General features: G+C 37.3%; 1 protein-coding gene across 1 annotated transcript; it reads left to right on the top strand.

The window, feature by feature from the left end:
* Window positions 1-1044: 1044 nt before the first annotated feature.
* On the top strand, window positions 1045-20379 carry RB195_016304 (uncharacterized protein; the record flags this gene model as incomplete). The annotated part of the gene is made up of 19 exons (XM_064207399.1): window positions 1045-1095; window positions 1512-1604; window positions 12020-12210; window positions 13607-13666; window positions 13740-13850; window positions 13911-14058; window positions 14184-14258; window positions 14323-14477; window positions 16114-16351; window positions 16417-16517; window positions 16585-16711; window positions 16808-16909; window positions 16997-17146; window positions 17460-17543; window positions 17845-17937; window positions 18275-18436; window positions 18516-18614; window positions 18673-18770; window positions 20322-20379. The coding sequence occupies 19 exons, from the start codon at window positions 1045-1047 to the stop codon at window positions 20377-20379; spliced, it is 2196 nt and encodes a 731-aa protein (XP_064063280.1).
* Window positions 20380-22112: the final 1733 nt, after the last annotated feature.

Here is a 22112-nt window from a genome sequence, read left to right on the forward strand (position 1 = left end):
ATCTGAACGAAGTTCTTCCATATTATATTGGATTCCTCGCATTGCAACTCGACGTGGTCGTCTCGTTCGTTTCTAAGCGGATCGTTTTCCATTTTATCGTACAAATAAATGCGAATAATTTCAATGAAATCTGTGTTTTATAGCGATATGAGCAGAATTTCTTCGTTTTTTTTCTTTATCTGTTAGTGTTGAATCAGTTTAAGGTTAGAATAAGAATGTACTTCGAAAAAAATTGCGAAGTATTCAAAATCAGACAGCCTTTTGATTGAACGCAACGCAAGAACGAAAATTTCCGAAATACCGCTGGTAATTCAACTTCCCTCTGCTGATGAGTTACATATCAAGTGGCTTCTTTTTTTTTGCTTTTTTTATTTTATAGAAATAAAATCGTTGCAACAATTCAAATGAAATAACAAAGAAATTTGACGATGGGCAGTTTCCCTCCATTCGTCCAAAAATGAAAACTGACCGGTTTGCGTGGCTCCGTTGACATCGCTAGTTCGAGGCAATCAAAATCTGGAAATTTTAATTTATGAACCAATGGAGGATAGGTAATTTGGACACGTCTGCATCTTTGCTGCGATTATAAGTTCTCTTCTTTTTTTGTTGTTGATAGAATAAGAAAGAAATTAAAGGAAAATGGATGTTTTCTTTGACGGATGCATTCCGGTTCATATCATTTAACAATGCATTTGTCAGAGAGGAGGAAAAAACAGGCACGATCGGTCCAATAAATATTAATGTGTTGATTCTAGATTGAAATAGCATTTCCTGCGTAAATATATCTCTTTTTCCGATGTTTGTTTGGATGTTTATGAATGTTTCGAATTTCCATCTCGGGAATATTCTTCCTTTTCTTTTTTTTTTGTTCTCCGTCCCAAATATGTCTTCCCGTTTCAAAGATGACTAACTCACACATATTTTGTTTATCATCCCAATCCTCTAGGTTTTTCTCGTGTCATTCGCGTCGGCAAAGTTGTCATCTGCACATGTTTCGCTGCTTTTTTCGAGAATTTCCTTCATTTTCAGTAGTTCCGCTGGTTAATGCTGCGTGGTACAACGACGCAGTCATCTGCAACTGACGCGATGTCTCAGGTACACTAATTATATATGTCTGAAATAAGTATTTATATGGCTTCTTCTTCTGCTTCTTTGGAGAACATAGCGAAAAGTACACTATTGTCAATTTTATTTGGATGTTCTATTTTTCTACGCTTCCATTCTGCAATTTCGCCAGTGTGGAACCGTTCCACACTTATTTACTGTTTTTTGAAGCAAGAAAACTAATTGTAATCATTTGAATGCTGTTGTGGTACTGTATTGTACAGTAACAATTCTAAATCTATTTTACATTATATTTAACTCTCACGTTTTTTTCGTTTTTTGGTTTTTTTTTTCTTTTGAGTGGAAACTCATTGCTGATTCCTATATCTTTATAAAGGTTGGAATCAAAATATATGTACTATGTACGAGCAGTTAGGTAATACTGACTGTTTAGATGTTTCATTTAGGTTTCACTCGTACATGCGTCGGACAGCGTTCGTGCTGTGCCTTCTTCAGCAGCGTCAATCGTGCCGTCTGCATTTCAGCCATCTAATCGAGTGGTATGTAAATATCAAATAATTCCTTTACTTTTGTTAATATTTGATTTTTATTTGTGTTTTCGTTGTTTTTATCCGTTCTGTGCGTATTTTGAAGACAGTTTCTTCATCTCTTATGTGCTTTGCTTCCTCTTAGCCAGAAATTTGATTCTGTTCTCAATTGTTTGATTTCAAACAAAGATATTGCGTGTTTACTCTACATTATCAGCGCACTAATAGTTTGGAGAGGGTATGTAATGTGTGGTTGTTGTTCCTCTTTTTGAACGACTGCCTCGCTATATGTTGTTATTTTGAGTGCAAATTCAGTGATGGGGTGATGGGGTTTGCAAGGAGGGTTCCAAGTCTGCTTTTTCTGTCTTTTTTTTTAAAGTTTTTCTATTCTTTTCAGATAGAGCTCAAGCTATGTTTAAAGTTGCTTTTTCAACGTTTGTCTCCTTTTACAAATAGATCCCGCTTTTTTTGCTTTAGATTCATTTTACGTCTGCTTCGCGATGTTTTGGACTCACAATGAAAAGATTCCGCTGTCCACCTAATTACGAAGATTCGCTTTTTTTTTTTCTTTTGGCACGAGCATGATGAGTAGAACGTTTTGGTTTGTGCATCTGTTTTTAGCATAGCCAATTCTTGCCTACATATCTTTTTCGGTTTTGCTAAGCAGCAGAAACGTTCTGGTGTGGAACAAGCGTTTCTGACCTATTTCTTCGAAATAATGGAAAAGTTTTTCATTTCTGTAGCTTTTGGCGTACTGCTGTCACTCTTTCGTCTTCAATCCATTGTTGTGACGGTCTCCTTCACTCATCAACCATCCAAGCCTAATCCCAACATTACACAACCGCTCTCGGCCGAACATCGCCGTGATTCCTGTTTGTTCTACGGGTGAGATTCTCGCTCGGGAGGTAAAGGCGACGGATTGGTACTCTTAGAATCAGCATTACGTTTTGAAAGGTGGAAGGAGGTGGCTTTTATCGTGATTCCGAAATATTAAGTGTTCGCAAAATTGAATGCGACGAGTCATGATCTGAGATCTTGATTATGTTTTCTATCTATCGTAAATTTAATGGAGTGGAATGGAACCGAAGGTTTTTTCTGAAAAATTGCTTTTATTGCAGTCTAATAAGTGGAGCTAGCATGAAATCTATACAAGATATCTTTTAGAGCTAATAGCTTTGTGTCAGGGATATAAATTGTTGTTTTTCCTCTGAAATCTTCTTTTTAATAACTGAACTATGGTAGACAGTGATTTCACTGTTCGGATCCATGTGAATGGAGCACGGGTTTAACGCAAATTCCTGTTGTTAGGCTGGTTTAAAAACGTTGACATATGATCTACGTTTCCAAACTGGACTTTGTGCATTTTGGGCGAGGTTTGTTTATTTGTTCTTAGCCATTCTTTTCAATGTACATTACAAATGCTGCACGCGAGGGCCTCTTCTACATCTTTTTTCCTCCCCCAATATATTTTGGGGACGAGTTTTATGCGAGTGCGATCACATGAAATATTAGTACTATGAATAATCAATACTTGAGGCAGGTATGCTGGACGCCAGGAAACGCATAGATGCGTTTTTCACGTGTGCAATACATTAGAAGGAGATTGAGGGGGCTGTTTTTTTTTTCAAGTATTTGGGCCCGTGTGCCGCTTAGCACGTCCCGTTGTAATCGTTCGTCTCTTGTCTTCTCTTTGGAACCACTTTTCTAATCGAATCATTCAGAAATATAACTCATGTGAGCTTTGTCCGTATTTTTTTCTCTTCGAACCAGAGATTGCTTCGTTCATCTATACATGGTGTGTTGTGGAATCAAGTTCTCTCTCCCTATCTCTTTCTATTGCGGGTTAACGAAATGTTTGAGCGATCGTTAAATCATGCAAATGTGTTTCCAGCTGCGTTACACAGCTGTTCATAGGCATTCACCGATGTGCTGCATTTATTTTTTTCTCGAAGGTCGGAGTGTTAAATCAGGAACGACTCATATGAACCTGTTTCAAATGTAATTATGAGATAATGAGACAGCTTGCTGGTTATAGCAATCTCTCGCAGCAGCCCTCATCACATTTGAAACTGTCTTCGGTACCAGGCGGCCTTTTGAGCATCTCACACATCCATTGAACCAGAACGCTGCGAACACTTCCCTGTGAAAGTTGACGCAGCGGCGAGATCGTGCATAATATGAGTTCAACCCTCCTCCGTTCAGGTCTTGTTCAGTCTATGTTTCAATCAATAATCAAGAAGATTTGTAGGACGTGCAGCGACACCGGTAAAAGTTTCCATTTCTTTGTGCCCTTCAACAAAATAAGGTTGTTTTCCTTTTGGGTGCCAAAAGGTATTAAAAACCGTTGCACTTCCGCATTCATTTCATACTTCCTTTGACCTTTTCTACTTTCCAGCGCAAATTTATCTTAAGTCTTTGAACCGTATAGCCTACGTGTGTTTTTGATGACGGTAACCATCTTAAGGTTCCTTTTCTCTGGAACACTCAGCTAGCCAGAGCAGAGACGGTAGCAAATCCTCTCTAGGACTGTTTGGACGTTCTCTTTCCCGAATAAAAAACTATTTAATTCCAAACTCATGACCACACGAATGGTCCTCGATGTGGATTAACTTGAGGTCTCGTAGGAAAGGATCATTGTCTTTTTTCGATTTTCGAAAAAAAAGAAAAAGTTATTTTTGAATTTATACTGAAATGACGAGAAAAATTGTGTTATTCTTTTTTGGAATATGCGTTAAATGAATGTTAATGTGGATTTCGTCGGAGTCGTCTCACATGTTTTTTAAATCTCGGATTTGCTTTAAATGAGAACGGATTTATTGATGGTACGATGGTGTGATGGATGTCTCCAAATGAACTTCATTCAAATTTAGGAGTAATAATTTTTTTTATAATAGCTTTCTTTTCACTGTTAACCGCGAGTGAAGCTCTTTTCCGAATTTTTAAATTAGGTGTGTTAAGAACTCGGAAAGGAGCGCGAATGTCCAATGTGGACTCTGATCTTCGTAATTTGAAAAGTTTTTCAGTTCCAAGGATTTCATCGTTATATTTTACTAATATCATTACTCGAAGAAGTTTTTTTGAGCAAGGCAAATTTATCAGCTTCTTTCTCGTTAGCACAGTTTAACTGAAGTGTTCTCGCGAATAACTGAGAAGCAACGGAAAGTGCAACTTTGAAATAGACTTTTTTCGCGTGACCTTTGTCAACACTATTCATCAATGGCGAAGTTTTCTTGGGAAAATCTACAGCGTAACTGAATCGTTGTTCTTAGAAAATTGTAGTCAGAAAGTGTGCTAAGTAGAGATTCGATTTTTTTTTCCGATTTTTGACCGGGACAACATATCTTTTCGTTGAGTAGACTTGTTTCTTCTTGAAAAATCTTCTGTTGCTCTCATATTTCAGTTTTCCATTGCCATCAAAATAATTCAGGGAAGAACGGAAAAATGAACCCCCTATTTTTATCGTAGCACTGCTGTGCTTAGGTTCAAGTGTGTTTTAAGTGAAAGAGGTCGTAAAACAGGTTATTATAATGGCGTTATCGTCATATTTATTTCCCTGCAAGTTTTTGGATGGAACAAACTTGCTATCATATTAATGTTCCAAATTTGTACCTTAATTTGAGACCTGAACGGAAATCTTCCGGTTTGTAAGGTCTTGCAAGTCTTGAAGACTAGAGGAGAATTGGTGGATAGATGTGCAAATTAACGACTGCGACATTATTTCTGCGCAAAAAAAACTGATCGCTTCCCTTCCTGCTAGCCTGTGATAAATACCATCATGAGCGCATTAACCATCGAATATCGTTAAGAGACTGGAAACATCATCAGCGCTCCCTACGTGATGGACTTCTCTTTTGGACTGGATCTTGCAGCATTGCGTTCACAACACTTTGTGACTTTGCTCTCAGTGTTTGTCAAGGTTGCACTGCGTAAGGAAGTGACCGCGGCCACTGTTTTACGCTGACGACGAGTTTCAGTGCGCCTTTCATCGTGTAGACCCTTCTCTGGAGTTGAGTTCTCTACAGTAACGGGTGGTGGATGATCGCTATTGTCACATACGATTATGAATTTCCCTTCTAAATCGAACTGTGTCAATCGCATTCCCTTTGTGGGCCAGCTATTTCCTTTTGAACGCTTTCTATAACTTCCAGCGATGAATAGAATGACGGTAATCGTGGAGGGTCAGGTCCAGTCGAATGCGAAGGCCGCTCCTCAATACCCAAGGCCAAGACCTTTTATTTGTGTTATTGTACGCCATTCCTTGGCGTAATGGGCTCCTGACCAGACAAAAGGTCGAAATATGCCCAAAAAAAAACCTCGTATTCATAGTGTTTATGATAGTATCCCATTTTCTTTTTCTTTTTTTTCAAATGTTTGTCATGTTCCTGGTTATCCAACATATTCTTCAAATCGTAACCGTTATCTACGTAATCTACATGACCCAGCCTAAAAACAACGGATTCGGCTCGATAGTTTTTGGGGTCATCGCCGATTAAGGAGGATTTGTGTCAGATGGATGCTACCACTCACATTAATTGCGTAAACGAATATCTCTTTCAGTGAATTCGCTCTCGATTAGCAAAAGTGCGGCTGTGAATCGTGTGTGTAATCGGATTAGTAGTCGAAATGAGTTCATGAAGTGTAGGGCTGTAGTCCAGGTTGCGAATTTGATGATGAGACAGTTGTCCAGTCGTGAATCTGATATCCGACCTTTACACAAATTGAAAATCGCTCCCGGTGAATCCTAGTGGTCCTCGTTGAAACTGCAGCCTTGAGAATCGTATCTTTCCGTGACATCTGTTCTAGGAATGGCGGAGTTTTTATCTTTTCCTTTTTAATTTTTCCTAATTTTTGCAAGGTAGGACAGTAATAGGATCGGAGTCGGACGTGCATTTGTTTGACTTTAATTTAATTTTGTTTGTTACATTTATTGTTGAAGCGGTTATGTGCTAATTATTACTATATTCTATTTATCTATTTATATTCTTTTTCTTCTTCTTATTGTTATTTTATTTTTATTTATATTCTATTTTTATTATTCTTTGTATTCTATTTATCTTTGCAGATACGTAACCCACTTCTCTTTTTTTTTGTTAAATATTCTTTGCTAACGACTGAGTGTTTTCTTTTGTCCAGTAGAAAATTCAAGCGAAAGTGATGTCATGATTGCACTTAACGCTTTCGTCCGTGCTCGTTCAAGCATGGTTTGTTGTTTTTTTTTCTCGTTTCAGTTCATAATTGTCAAAAAAGTGTTGGAAATCTATTTTTTACTTTTCCGTTATGCCTTTATTTTTGTATAATTGGGGTAGGAATTGTTTATTTTATTTTATTTTGAAAAATTATTTCCTGAATCAATATTAATTAGTTAAAATATATGTTATTTTGAAAAAGAACCGTTTAAAAATCATTGAAATTGTTTCGAAATAATTCAAAATCATCGTAATCAATTTTTTTCGTGTCTCGAATTTGTCGAATTTCGAAGTTTGTGGAGTTGCATATTTAATTAAAGAAAAAAAACAGTTGCTTTGTTGTGGAAAAAAAAACTATATTAATCGCAGCACCGTTTTTTTGGAGTAGCTCTCTGAGAAGTGCTTAGATCTGCCTAAATTGATACAGCAAATTTCGATCCATGGTGTTGAGATAATAGCGAACACTTAGTCCTACGTAAATAAAATAACCTTATTTATTAAATAATTATTAAATAATAATAATCTAAAGTATTCGATAGAACTTCACATTTTCAAAAAAATTGATTAATTTTGGAACGACTAGACTACGATACAAGTTTCTCAGTCTTCAAGTTTTTTCCATTAAAAATATCAATAAGTGTGCATTCAAGGCATCAAGTGAATTAATTGAACTGTGATCATTCAATATTTATTTATAGTTAGCGTCAATTTTCTTTAAACTAAGGGAAACCCTTAGGCGAAATGCTAACGATTTCGTTCAAACCTTCGGTTCATTCATGAAATTAGAGTGCGATAATTTTATGGCGAATTCTGACCATCTGCCGCTGAGGCGAGCCATACACTATTCCCGTAGTTTTTTTTTTCTTCGGAAAACTCGGAAGCGGTGACCTTTTCAAAGGTGTTCGCCAACATCTTCTTCAAGGTCTCCTTTTGTCGGTTTTTCCCGCTGATTTAGTGTTTTACTCTGAGGAAAAACTCAAGTGTAAACCGAAGGTTGTTTCTTTCAAGTCGATAGTCGAGTCACTTTTTTTCCCCGACACAGTTGCTGAAATTATTTGTGTTGTGCTCCGTTGTGTTGTAAAGATTCGTTGATAGATAATATAACGTGCGTCAAAGGACTTCTACTAATTCCTGGTTAGTTAGAGTTAAGTAATTCATTTATTCTCTTTTTTTCGATGCCTCTGTGTTATGCATGTGCATTACAACGGTTGCTTGCCACCTACATACCTGGCTTTTGTTTTCGTTCCGAAATTATTGCCCTTTTTCTTGAACAAAATTTGTTTTCTTAATTATATAAAGCATTAACAGCTGTTGACGTTGACTCAAATGCGAAATGGCATCAACTTTTTTTTTTTCTGAGGATTATTCAGCATGTTTTTTCATAAGAATGGAATCACTTTTAAATTAGTTTTCTTGCTTTTGCTTAGCGAATGAAGTGCTGATGTGTAAGAAAATCATAAAGTTGATGTCATTCCTTCTCTAAAAATAGAGCATTAGTGATTCTGACATAAAGTAGTGATATCTTGGAAAGGTTGATCTGGTTTTGTTTACTTTTTGTGCTGATGTTGCCTTTGAACATGAGCAGAGAAAACAAGAACACAACATCATCAGCGAAGATCAGATCATTTTAATGGGATTGAATGCCCCGAAGTGCTTTTGAATTCATTTTTTGTTCAACTGCTTCTGCTCGATTGTCGATTTACACACTACCATACTTTTTTGCTTTTTTTTAAAAGGATTTTTTTCTCTGAGATGTGGAAACTGAGCCATTTTTTCTTTAATTTCTACTCTTTTGATAAGAGAAACATTTGCTGTATAGCTACTTGCTGTCACGGTTCAAAATCGGTCTAAAGGGTCTGCAAAAGAGCTGTTTTCTAAAGGAAATTAAAATTTTATACAAACTGTAAACTTGCTGTTCAATGCTAAATAGTGCTGTTTCGGAATAGCGAATTAATTTAGTACTTTAGAATGATATTTGTTCACATGCAACCGTGTAAATGTTCCAAAATACCAGTAAAAAGAGGAACTATGAAATTAAGCACTAGTTATTTGGTTGTAAATTAGGAATACGTGAAAGTTATGTGGATTAATTCATTCATCCGAGCATGCGATTCATGTGAACTGTGACGAGAATAATGCGCACCAGCATCCGTGTTCGACAGCAGTTTTCTTCTTCGCGATCTATCTTCTTTCTCATCTAATATCGCTGAAAAAGTGGGAGCATCTATTGTCCGTCCGTTTTCATGCATACCACACTATTAGTAGCGTACATAGTGTTCTTACAGTGTTCACATATCATTCGTGATCAGATAGACACCAGATCTATAAGCGTGTTTTTCTTCGGATTTGTTTCTTGCACTCCCACATTCTTTGAGAAGAACGACGAGATTCTGCCATCATCATTGCTGTTTTGTAGTGATGCATGTAGATACTGGTTATCGGTGGGAACGGAGCCAATTTCCAGTATCGTTACGAGAATTTGACAGTGAATTTCAAGCGAATTTTTCTACAGAAAACGTCAATTACGTTGTGCATTCCGTCGTATCATGATTGAATTAAATTGTGATTCATTTTTGATCAAAGGAACATGTCGTTGTAACGATTGTGTTACACATACCCTTATTTAGTTCAACGTCATCTCTTCAACGAACTATTCTGCCGTAATCTCTACGATTCCAACATATATAAAGGGAAATGCCTACGGACAGTCATACGCTGAATCATCCGCTGCTTATTCATGTTCATCTTTTGTTTTCGTCCTGACGTTTGGCAGCTGTTACTGCTCTTCCTGCATGTCTGCACTTTTTTTCTCTCAATTTCGATGTCTTCTTCTCTTTGCCTCGATACTACTTACGCAGCGTTAAAGTAAAATCAAGAGAAACTATTCGGGATTTTTCGGGATTCCCGACAATGTTTTAAACATGATCCCTAAGGTCCCATGGTGGAACAACGAAAAATGACCTATTTACAGCCCTTATCATCAGTATACCTCCTTTAAACGTGTGTTAGTTGAGAGGATTTTTGGTTAAACCTCTGCAGCTTTTTTTGTCTGTTTTCCAAAAAAAAAAGAAACATTGCAGCGGTTTTTTAAAATTAGAACAACTTTCACAAATTTGCGGAATTTGCGGAAAACCACCTGGAGCATTTTTTTTCTGTATTTTGTAGATTCACACTACACTAGAGATACGTGGGTGCTTTGATTAATCCTTGAAAGTGAATGTGTACATAGGAAGACGGAAATTCTTCAGTGGTTATGTGTGCATTTGTGCGTAAAACGGCTAGTCGATTTAGCAGCGCTTGTAACGTTTTTCGAAGTGCAATATCCTGTTCGTTGGGTTTCTGAATTCACCGGTGATTTTCTGTTGATCCGCAGTTCTGCAGCATTCCTGAGCCATTTCACTTGCTTCGACGTAATTTTTTTTTTGCAGAGTTTTCAATCTTTTCCTTTAAATCTTCCTCGTGATTCATCCTTGAAATTTAGAGCGGGGAAATTTCTTGTTATCATGTTTTTATACATGGATACCATATTTTCGGCAGGAGAGATTTCATTGCATCGATTTTTTTCCAATTACCTGCTTTTTTTCATTTCATCTAGGCCCTAGATTGATAGTGAGTGCAGATCCACGTTAAATGCTGCTGATCAACAGAAGCCTGTCTTCTGAAATTTGTCATTGCCGTAGTTTTTTTTTTCTGAGAAAATCGTGACCGTCGCATTGGAGTAAGAGGGAGGAATGTAGGTATTCCAATCTAATCTACGAAATCTCGTGAGGATCTTCTAATTTTTCTTTTTTTTAAGCGACTGTTTTTTTATAACCCTATGTGTGTTTGGTGTCGTGTATGGAACTAGGATAATGTGTCCTAATTACGACTATGTTCGCAAATTCCATACATTTTTGTGAGAGTATTTTAGCTCGGACGAAATGATTTCATTAGCTCGTGTCCGTCATTAGATCGCACGAATGACCTTTCTGTTGGAGACCTACATTGTTCTATTATCCTCTAACAATATCCTCTAAAACGTGTGATTAAAAAGGATTTTGATCTCTTTTATGATGTCACGAATGTAATGGATTGAAAAAAAAACATTCTCGAGGAAAAATTGTTGTTGAGGTTTTGAGCTGTCTTATAGGCGGTGAAGAAAGTTAAAAAAAGCTTTTTTTTTTCAAGTTTCTTAACCAAAAAATGTGACAGTAGGATGATTTCGAGGTTTATGGATGTGGCAAGTAACCTTTTTTGATGGGTACTGATTCTAAAAAAACCAAAGTTTCTTTCATTTTCATTGAGTACCTGGACGAAAAATTACGAGCACCGTTAAAATTGGAACGAAATATTGTGCTTATTATTTTCTTTGGTGCTGTATAGTTGTGGATTTTTGATATTATGAATATTTTCAATAATTTCAAATCAGTTTTATTTATTTATTTATTTATTCACATACAACAATGGTGCACCAATGGTGAAGTATGTTCAACACTTGCGTATACAGTGTGGAAAAATTCTGACGAGGAGATTAGAACAAGGCGGATTTCGTTCTAATTTTTATTTCATTTATTTAATGGCAACTGTAAGCGTCTCTAACACTTCCTCGCTATCTTTCAGAAATTATTCTTGAGGATTTTTTTTCTAGGTATTAGTGGATCGGTTTGTGATTCCTTTTTCCTAATAGCAGTGATGTTATTGTTAAAATACCTCCCATTTCTCTCTTTTTTTCATTTCAGTACTCTCATTTCCGTATATTTGAAGAATGATAGTGGTCGTTCAGCGTGTATCACCACTGAGTACAGTACTCCATTGTTCGATCTGGTCCATATTCGAACTGTTAAATAACACAAAGAAGAAAGGATTTCCCCGTTGGCCTTTCGTGGCGGCTCTTTGTGTTATTTTAACAGTTCGAACATCATGCGCATTTTCCGCTTATCACTGGTTGGTATGTGACCTCGCCGTATCACGAGCGAATGGCTACGTTTCTCCTAATATCATAATGCGATCTGGACCTTTCCGTCACCTATACAGCACTATTCAAATGTTATTATCGATTCTCAATTGGTAGTTCACATTCGGAATCCACAATGCTGATGCTTTTTCTTTTTTAAGTGCGCACTTCCTCGTACACAGTTTTTTTTCTTCTCGCTGTCATCTTCTGCTAATTTTCGTGTCATTGTGTGACATCTTCCTGAAAGCATAGAAACTGTGAGATTTGCTCATTGTTGTTCTCACAATGATAATTCTTGTGGTTTTCAGATGACGAAGCCTCCAATCCGTGTAGTCGCGCAACCGCCGTCCCGGTTTTCTTCACAATCACAGCACTATCCGGCCTCCTCTGCCGCTGCATCCACTATACCGCTGAACACCTCGCAATGCATGGTCTCCAGTCAGCCGAAGCTGTCCATGTACACTTTGCCGACAATTAGTGTCCCTCCGATGGCTAACAGGTAGATTCGTATGCTGCTTCTCTTAGAATCAGTCATCTAGGTGAGAAAATAGTGATTTTTGTATAGATAAACAGGTTCCTCGTGAGATCTTTTTAGGGTGAAGGGATAAAACGCCATTTATCTTCACATATTCTAAAGTTTTGTGACTTTATCGTTTTTCCAATGATTTAACTAAAAATTTTTGCTCATAATATCATAAAATATTAGGTTGGTGCAAAAGAAATGCAGGTTTTTTTACCTAAAATCTAAATTAATATAACTCAGATCTAACAAAATTTACAAAACAAAAAAAAAACTTGCATTTCTTTTGCACCAACCTAATATATATGTACTGCTCGGCGGTAGCATCTCTTGAGATTGAATATTATGTTTCCTGAAGTAAGCAGATAGAAAAGTCATAGATCAGGTAAATTTTAAAGAATCATAGATCAGGTTTCAAATTTTTTCTCTCTGTTAAAGTTTTGTGGAACAACTTTTTAATGAGTTTTACTAACTTAGTAAAAGTGATGTAATGTAATCAGATGATTCATCTTGAAACCGTATTTAACTTCCGGGAAACATTGATGTTAAAAAGTGTCATCGACGAACAGTGGGGTCAACGATTTTACACCTGCGTTCTCGATTTTGTCGCAGCGGCGGAAGTAATTTATCACTTTGCGATATATTTTTTCTTCAAAGGACATTCATTATGCTTTGCACAATTTGAAACTGAAATTCGATTCGTAGTGATTCCTTCGGTCGCTCTATCCTTCCACAATGTCATATTCTATACACTTTCGTGCAATAAAAGCTTCAGAAAAGCGTTCCATTTAGCGTGTAGCTGTTGTTTTTCCTGAAGAAAAGTGTTTGTCGTCCACGATAATAGCTCCATTTCCATTTATCTCGCTAATTTTTTTCGCTTTAATGCACTAATAGGATTGTTTCTTTTTTAAATGTTTCTCTGTGTAGTCTTCTGAATGCGAAGCCTTCTTGGATTCTTGTAGAGCGATGCAAATGATTGCGATGGCTGCTTCATTAAGGTTTTGGGTGTCATCATAGGGCGTGATGGGGAGATTTTTAGTTGTTGGATCATATCTGACAATTTTTCCTATCTTTTTCCCCATTCATTTCTTTTTGTTTTTTTTTCGGCCACTCTAAGACTATTTTATATCTTTACTTTTCCTACGGAGGGAATTCATGCATTCCCTGGTACCTTTTCTCGTTTATTCCTCCTCTTTTCTTCATCCCTCGAAAAAGAACTATTGGGAGGGTGACCTTTGAGCAACTATTGTTCACTAAGAGGATTATTTCCCCCAGATTATTTGCAATTCTTCAAGAACCTGTTTTTTTTTCTTTATGTCAAAGTTGTGTCCCGTTTTTAAGAAGAATAAGAATTTGTATAGTGTTTTTTTTTCAGAAGCTATAACGAAATGGTGGAGTTCGCCGAGCAACAAAGGAAACAAATCGAAGCGAATCGGTACTGTTTTTTTTCTTCAGGCACTCGATTCTCTTCTCCTCCATTGAACAACCGTGAATACTTTTCTTTATAGCCGAGAAGTGGATCGACGACAAGCAATGCGCGCTCACAGTGGTACTGACGCGGTTCATAAGATAAACATGATACGAAGGGATCTGGCCGAAGAGGAGGGGGAATTGAGAAGGTAGGTGTGTTCGATTAATATTATTGATATTTATTGGCTATTAGCACAACCTTTTTCCAGGTTATCCGAACTGGAAAACGAAACTCGTAATTTGTCGAAGCGAAACGGTGAGAAAGAAGCTGAATTGAGTCATCTTAGTGCGGAACTACGCGAGCAACAAAATATACTTCGAACTGCTGCTGGAAGAGTGGAGATCCTAAGACGACAGGTACTGGTGTTGCTCGAACGGAAGGGCCCATGATTACGATTATTGTTGCTCTATCCAGAGCTATCCAAAGTTGTTTGAGGACCTTTATTCAACTTATTTCTTATTTTCACTTTCGTTATTTTTAGATTGAAGAATTATATCGAAGGCGACAAGCTGCAGCTGCAGCTGCGCTCTCTGAGCAGCGAAAAATGCAACAACAGGTTCGTTCAGACTTTCCATTTGCTTCCTAGCTTGATCGGATTATCTTATCAAACACTCTGTAAGGCTGTTCGACTGCAAGAGACAACCCGAAGTGCAGCGATCGTCGAACGTCCCAGAGCTTCGGTTGAACCTTTCCAAGTTAACGTTCCAATTCAACGTGACCCAGAACCGGATACGAAGGAAGACAAGTGCACAGTCGTTGATGTTTCGTTGGACAGGTAACGCTACTTCTTGGTTCTTTTCCATCTCTAATTGGTGCAAGTATCATCAGCAGGTTTCACTTGTGAATTAGCTGAAAAAGTGGAAAAGGTTAGACGTTGAAAGTATGAATGTTCTTTGTTCACAATCAAAGAGTTCTATCTTATAAAACTGTTGGTGTCCTACCTCAGCAGAACTCTCAACAAACTTATGGTGCCTCGAATGGGATCAGCGCAAACACTAGGGTGATTTTGGTGGATTCTTGAGGAATCCATGCTTCGAAATTTGATCGAAATATCCTATTTATACTTTGCTAAAAAGTGGAGAGGTTGTCTTTCTCTAAGTATATTCTGTCTCCGTGCCGTACAATATTGGATAGGATACTTGAGAAAATGAGGAAGTATTTTTTTTATCAAGATTTAAGTGGGGGGGGATTGTTAAGGTGTAAAATAATAATACGTGAAATATTAAAAGTAAAAGCATAAAGTAACTGGTGTATCAATCCATTTGGGATGCGAAAACGCGTTTCTACCAAAATTCGTTAATCGTTTGAGGTTCATGAACGTGTAGCTGGCCTATACAACGACTTACGGGGGCCAGCCGACAATCAAGCCAGTGTTTTTATCCTCCCAGACAAGTCTGGTACCAATTTATCGACCCTTGAGAGATAAAAAACTTGGCTATCACTAGGAAGGTTTCGAACCATTGACCGCTGGAATATTAATTTACATAGTTTCTATAGACCTTAATTTCTGCTTTTCTTCTTGGGTTTTTCCACCTCTAGACCGCATATATCAAGGGACGAAAACGCAGGACATCTTGACATCTGAAATTTTCTGACAACTGGAGCTTGGAAAGTTTTTTTTTTCAATTTTTTGGGATTAAATTCATGATGTGCTTATCTGACGTATGTAGCATGCTTGAAAATGTATAGTTATCGGAAGTTGTTTTTTTAATGAATTGAAATAATGGCAGACGGTAATTAAATTCGCGTTCTGGTAAAAGTCATGGAAAAAAAAAACAACTCCGAATGCTATAACCTTGTCGTTTTATTATAATGACGTAGCTGTTCGGCAAGGTATAGCAAAAATAAAGCTTGTATAGAATATTATTTCAAGAATTTTTTTTTCTGAGAACATGGAAATCCGAGAGCACAGTAGTGCTATCGTGCTATAACTTTGTTAGATGCAAAGCGAAATTATTATTTTTTGTCTATTACATTTTTTTGAGCTAATATTTTTTGTAATTTCTAATATTTTTAGTTAATTAGTTGACTCAGTTGTCGTGATTCACTCAGTGTTACTTAATTTTTACTTGTTGGCTACCATATAATGCTGTTTTATTGTACTACGCAATTAATTGCAATGAGCAAAAGAAACTTGAGCGGCATTGCTGGAAGACTCATGTTTTTTTTCCTATTTTATGCTGTGGAGCTCCTGTAAAAATTTAACGGGTGAATTTCAAGAAAAGAATGTGTCGAGCAGAACTGTGATGGGCTATTTAATTGCATTTTAGACTTTTTTAAATGAAATATTAAAACTTCATAGATTTTTTGCATGTGGCTAAGCAGTTAGAGCTTTAGAGCTTTCTTCATCTACAAAATTCTACAGGTATTCAAGTTATTCAATAAAATAGTATTTATCATGGTTTTTACAGCGAGGATTCATCGAAACCGATACCATCACCTCCATCCGAACCAGTCGAAATCGCACCATTTCTTCCGAAATATCCGCCACCATCAATAAATGACCCAGGATCGAGCAATCGTTCCGATGCAAGCCCGTCTCCTCCGAAAGATCCTCATCCTACTGCAGGAGAACTTCCAACGTCAACCGCCGAAGCACCAGAGAAGCCCATGAGAATGAGGGAACTTGTACGACAGCAAGAGTTTTCGGTGAGTTTTAGAGTGATGCTGGTCAGATCGTCAGAAAACATTCAAGGATGATTTTGTTCTTCTAGATATCATCCTTCGCTGATAGTCTGGATGAGTCGAGACTCAGAAGCGGCAAAACAGATTTGGTATCCATCAGGACAGACTCTCTCAAAGCCGCAAAGAGACGGTAAGGAGAAGGTTTTCGGGACCCACTCCAGCAAGACTCACCTTACATTCCTTGCGGTTATTTTTAGATCATGGGCTGCTTCTGAGGGAACAACATTGTCAGAAGCTGATACGATTCGGCGGATTTTAGAGGAGCAACGAAGAGGGCGAAATCATTTCATTCCAGAACTGCCAACACCACATGAAGAGCCAAAGGTGTCTACTTTTTGTCTTGAAGTTATCGAATATTTTAATCAGGGGTAGTACAGTTCTGGAATGTTTTTGTTAGCGAAAATGCTTTGCTGTACTTAGGTTGAACCATGTGAAAATGAGAGGGAAAACTCGTCCGGATCAGACAGAACAATCACCACTGATGACGAATCAGTAATGAAGAGTGATGATGAGCCGATAGAGGTGGATTCTAGTTCTTCAGAGTTGTTGTTTTGAAAGTTTTAAGAGCACTTAGGTAGCTTGTTTATTTATTTATTTATTTTTTCTTAGATGGAAGTTGATCGACGAACAGTGAAAGGAATTCTGCGGCCGTTAGGGTTGAAGAAAGAGCGTCGAAGAATTGAATTCGATCCTCTTGCTCTAATGTTGGATGCCGCTTTGGAAGGTGAATTGGACCTTGTGAAATCCAGTGCAGCTAAGGTAAATGATTCTCAGTTTTATTATTTTATTCCGTAAATTTAAATTTTTCTCGAACATTACTTATTGGGGTGAACTGACCTTTGAAAATAACATTAGCTGTTTGATGGATTGATTTTCATATCTTTTCCGCCTCATTTTGAGTTTTACACATATCATTCTCTGTTTACATGTCCTCCTGTTTTTTTTTTTTTGGCGAAATTTTCCACCACAGTCCGGTCTGTAAGGTTTCGAGAGATTTTTCTGTTCTTTTTCGATTTCTTCGAAATACTATAAGAATAGGAAAGATGCATATCGTTTATTTATCCCTCTTCAGTTATCTGATGTTTCTGTTGCGAACGATGAAGGTATCACAGCCCTTCACAATGCGATTTGTGCAGGACACTACGAGATTGTTAAGGTGAGTTCGATTGATTTTTTTTTTATCTTAGCCTTATTCATCTATTTTCTATTTGAATTAAATGGTCTTACTTTAATAATCTGATTAAAATGCATTATGAGGTAAGAAGCGCTCATTTTTTGGTTAAAATTCAAGCTGTATCTGACCGTCAGTTTCAGATCCAGTCTGAATTTTAGCATTTTGATAAATGATCCTTCTACGTACCTTGACTGAAATTTATTGCTTTGGTTTGGAGTTCAAGAAATTGGGTTTAATGTACGTACTTCTTTCTTTTACTCCTATTATAAGTTTATGCTTTCAGTTCCTTATCGAAGCGGACGCCGATGTAAACGCTCAGGATTCTGACGGTTGGACTCCTCTTCATTGTGCAGCCAGTTGTAACAACTTGCCCATGGTAAGAAATTATGGATCTTAAATGTATAACTGTGTCTTTTTCTTATTAGATCCTTGTAGTTTTTTTTAAATCGAAATTCCTATTCTTTGAAAATTTCCGATATTGTTTTGACACTCAAGATGTTTCCATCATTTGGTATACTGGTTCGATTTAATTCGAGTCGTTCGCTATGTTCAACCAGTTTTACTTATGTGTGCGCGGACGACCGCAGCGCGCGTTCGATTGTGCATTGGCGTGAGAAGGTACGTCAGTCGGAGGAAAAGTGACGCGTTGCGGTTTTCCGTGCAAACGTAGGTCCAGAGGAGTACTGTAGCCGTTGAGCGTTGTTACTGTTCAGGTTCGCCAACTGGTCGAAGGTGGTGCATGTGTGTTGGCCTCCACTTTATCAGATATGGAGACACCAGTGGAGAAATGCGAAGAGGACGAAGAGGGATACGATGGTTGTTTACGATACTTGACGACAGCACATAATGCAACTGGAGCGATTAATAACGGAACGGTGAGCAATTTCTGTTGTTTTCACGGCTGATTTCTTTGATTCTTGGAATTTTTGACTGAAGAAAAGACTTTTTTCCCAGGTGTACGCTGCTTATGATTATGATGCTCAGTTTGACGATGAATTATCCTTCAAAGCTGGTGACGAATTACGAGTAATTAGTAAGGATGACAAGGAGAAGGTGGGGTTCTTTTTTGATCTTATAGTGTATTTCGACGAGATTCATTCCTTTTCTTCAGAATTGGTGGACATGCGAACGAGTTGGGCATGATGGTGAAACTGGATTGGTGCCGCGCACCTACGTTGCTCTTTATCCTGCTCTACGGTACAGGAAAAGGTGCGAGAAACTTTTCTTTTTACTTCTCATAGTTTTTCTCATGGTTTAAAGTCTTATCGCCTTCTCAAATACTAGACTACTTTTTGCGGAAATAATTTAATTTGAAGTAGTTTCTCTTCCATTTTTTCTCTAACGTAACTTGACAACTCTCCCTTCTTCTCTATGAAAACTTCTCATCACTTTGTGAGATGTCAGACATTTTGAAAGATTGAATTGACGTGTCCTTAAAATTCGTCTTTGCTTGGGTGGGCAAGTCTCCTTCTTCATTTCTGTTTCCAAAGTACTGAGAAGGAAAAAAAAACAGTTACATTGAGCAAAAACAATCCAAAAAAAGGAAGTGGTCATACGTTTCTTTTGGTTTCTTTGTTTTTTTTTTGTTGTGAAGTTTCGGGATCAAAACAGAAGAAATTAAGGAAAAGAATTAAGAGATTCAAAATTCAAACAAATAATAGGATTTTATACTCTAAAAGATACAGATGTCTATCTAATGAGGTCAGAATTATGTAGATTGAAGTAAAAATTGCATTTTGAATTTCTGTAACGAAGCATTCATTGCTTCTAAAATTTCATGACGTTTCCATACTATTCATAAATGATAAGTAGTGAAAAAATGATCCCACTTTTTTTTGTTATTTTGCCGGAAGATCGTTTTTCTAAAGTTTTTTTTTTCTTGTGCAACGATTATCTAGGAAAAAAAACCGCTATTTACTGCGCGATAATTTGTAGCGCAGCTGGCTACTGCATTGGAAAAATCTAAAATTTGTTTGTTTTCGAGTTCTCCAGCAAAAGCAGAAAGATTGCTCTGTCTTTTCATGATTATTCGTAGGAGTATTGAAATTTTTTAACAAAATTTCTACAGACTTTTGTTGGGAAATTTTAGCGCTAATAAGAGTGTAATAAGAGTGGTCGATTTTTGAAGTTGTTTAAGATCGCGTTTTGGTCGGTATTTTCCTACAATTCCGCATTTACTATCTGCAAAAAAAAAAAACAATTTTTCTTCTAGCGTAAGTATTTTCTCATACTTTTTCCAAGGGCTCTGCAACAGAATTTTCCTAGACCCAGTTTTGGTCCTAATTATTAGGATTCCGAGGCTATCTTATCTTGGATATCGCCGCAAAAGAAATTAAATTTTATTTGGAACATTTTGAGTATTTTGTTACCTATTATTAGTATATTTGAGGTAAAACATACGAAGAACAAGTGCTTTTCGAGGAACTTTTAAGAAACTCACACAGCAACTTTTTTGTCCTCGGTACATCGCTTAGTGTTGCTTTTCCGAACTTTTGGAATAACAGTACTCTTTTTCTGTTTCTTACATAGAGGTAAATCAAATAATGAATTGAAAACATAGGAAGTGAAGAAGGAAAATATATTTTTTTTGTTCTAGTAGAAGACGTCACGTGAATGCAAGATTCCACTGCAACTACTTTCCATTTTCCACATTTTTTCCTAGCTTTTATTAGAGTTATCACGATTCATTCAAGAATTAAAAATTACAAATGATTATTCCTGATTTCAAACACTTGAAACAACACCTGGATGTTTGTTTAGGAACAATTTCGTCATGTTCGATTTGCCAATGGAGCAGCGGATCAACGACATGGATTAGAGCACAGCAGCAGATCCATGCAGCCTACACCATGTGTGTAGCACGTCCTCCTTGTTCGGGTCCTTTTTCTTTTCTTCTTCAAAGTGTCTTTCAATTGATGTCGCCTCAATTTTTTTTTACACTAGGGCTTAACAGTTTGTGAATGAATGGTAATCGTTGGCTGTGTTCCACGTTTTGTGGAAGGTTCGATTTTGTTTTTCCACCACCACAGATGTTCTATTCGCTTTTGGCTTATTATAATAATCTCATCGGTTATGCGCACTGCTTTCGCAATGAGAAGGGCGCCGGGCGCAGCTTCTCGGTTCACTACTCTCTCTCTCCCTCTACCAGTACTAAGACCACTTACTGACTTTTATGTGCCCTATACATATACATATATACATATGTCTGGGCAGTTTATTCCCATCGCTTGTATTTAATGTGTTTTAAGCGTATTTATTGCATAGAAAAGCATTTTGTTTTGTACACTTTACATTTGTATATTATTTTAGTAATGATGATTAATCGTGTCCCCTTCATTGTTATACATCAACCCCCCCACCCCCCATCTTCCCTTCTAGTATCGTCATTGGGTTGCATTGCTCCATGTGCTGTGATTCTCTTCCTCCTCCTCCTCCGTATATTTGGCCTAAATGAATTGGCATTGCTCAAGGCGTTAACTTTATCACAGAGACGAATAAATTTGATTTAACGCCTCGATTGTTCGCGTTTCATTAACGAGCTCCCTCCGTCGTCGTCGATGACAGGACGTGACCGTGTCGTGATTGACCGAGGCGATAAACGTCAGAAGCGCTTAAGAAGCCTTAAGGAAATAGGCGTTGACATCATTTAAGGACATGTAGCGGGAAGTTAGATGTTGTCGGCGGATGTTCTTTTTTTTCTTCAGCTCCGTGCTGCCTTCGCTCGCCGCAAAGTAATGAATATTGAAGATATTTATTCAATTAGTTGAAGTGCTCAAGTGTTCGTTCACTTCCATAAATGTGACATTGATCCAAGTAATAGCGCAACACAGGAAAAGCCATGACAAATATGTATGTATGTATGTATGTATGTACGTTACTCAGAACTCTTATCCAGGTGTTAAGAAGCAGCAGGCGGATTAGTTCGGATTTTCTAGTATGGTCGCCCGGGAATGGATTTGCTTGCTAACTGCACCTTTTTACATTGTATCTGCATCGACGATGCGCTCGCTAGTCATTCCGTCGGGGATCGGGAACGAATGAGGTTTTAATTCACGTAGAACTTTAAATTAAACGTTTATGGACTTCTCGTGTAGGTTACGTCAATTTCGGATCGGAAAATTGGCGCAGAAAATTACTTTCTTGTGCGTTAATCACCTAAACCAATTTTTCCCGTAGGTTAATTTTTCTTTAAAAGATCCTAGAATTTTTTTTCAATCTTCATATCTTGCATACCTTAGCTATGCATGCGTTTCATCCCAGATCTTCCATGCGACACATCTTAGATCTCATTTTTCAGAGGACGCATTGATGTTACCCGATATTATCTGCTTTATATTGCCGGTGGAAATATCCTAAGATGAATTTTCCTACGTTTCTTCGTTGCTCCACGGTCTCTCTTCTTTTTTTTTTAAATAAACGTTATTTTTAGAGTAACCGAGAACAATTTTGCTTAATTTACATTAACTTAAAATAATCTGCACTTGAAAAAACGTTCGAATTATTCGATATCTTCATTCGGATGTTCCAATGATTTGGAAGACTAGAAGAAAC

The sequence above is a fragment of the Necator americanus genome, chromosome V, assembly GCF_031761385.1.
Source record: "Necator americanus strain Aroian chromosome V, whole genome shotgun sequence".
Taxonomy (NCBI): Eukaryota; Metazoa; Nematoda; class Chromadorea; order Rhabditida; family Ancylostomatidae; genus Necator; species Necator americanus.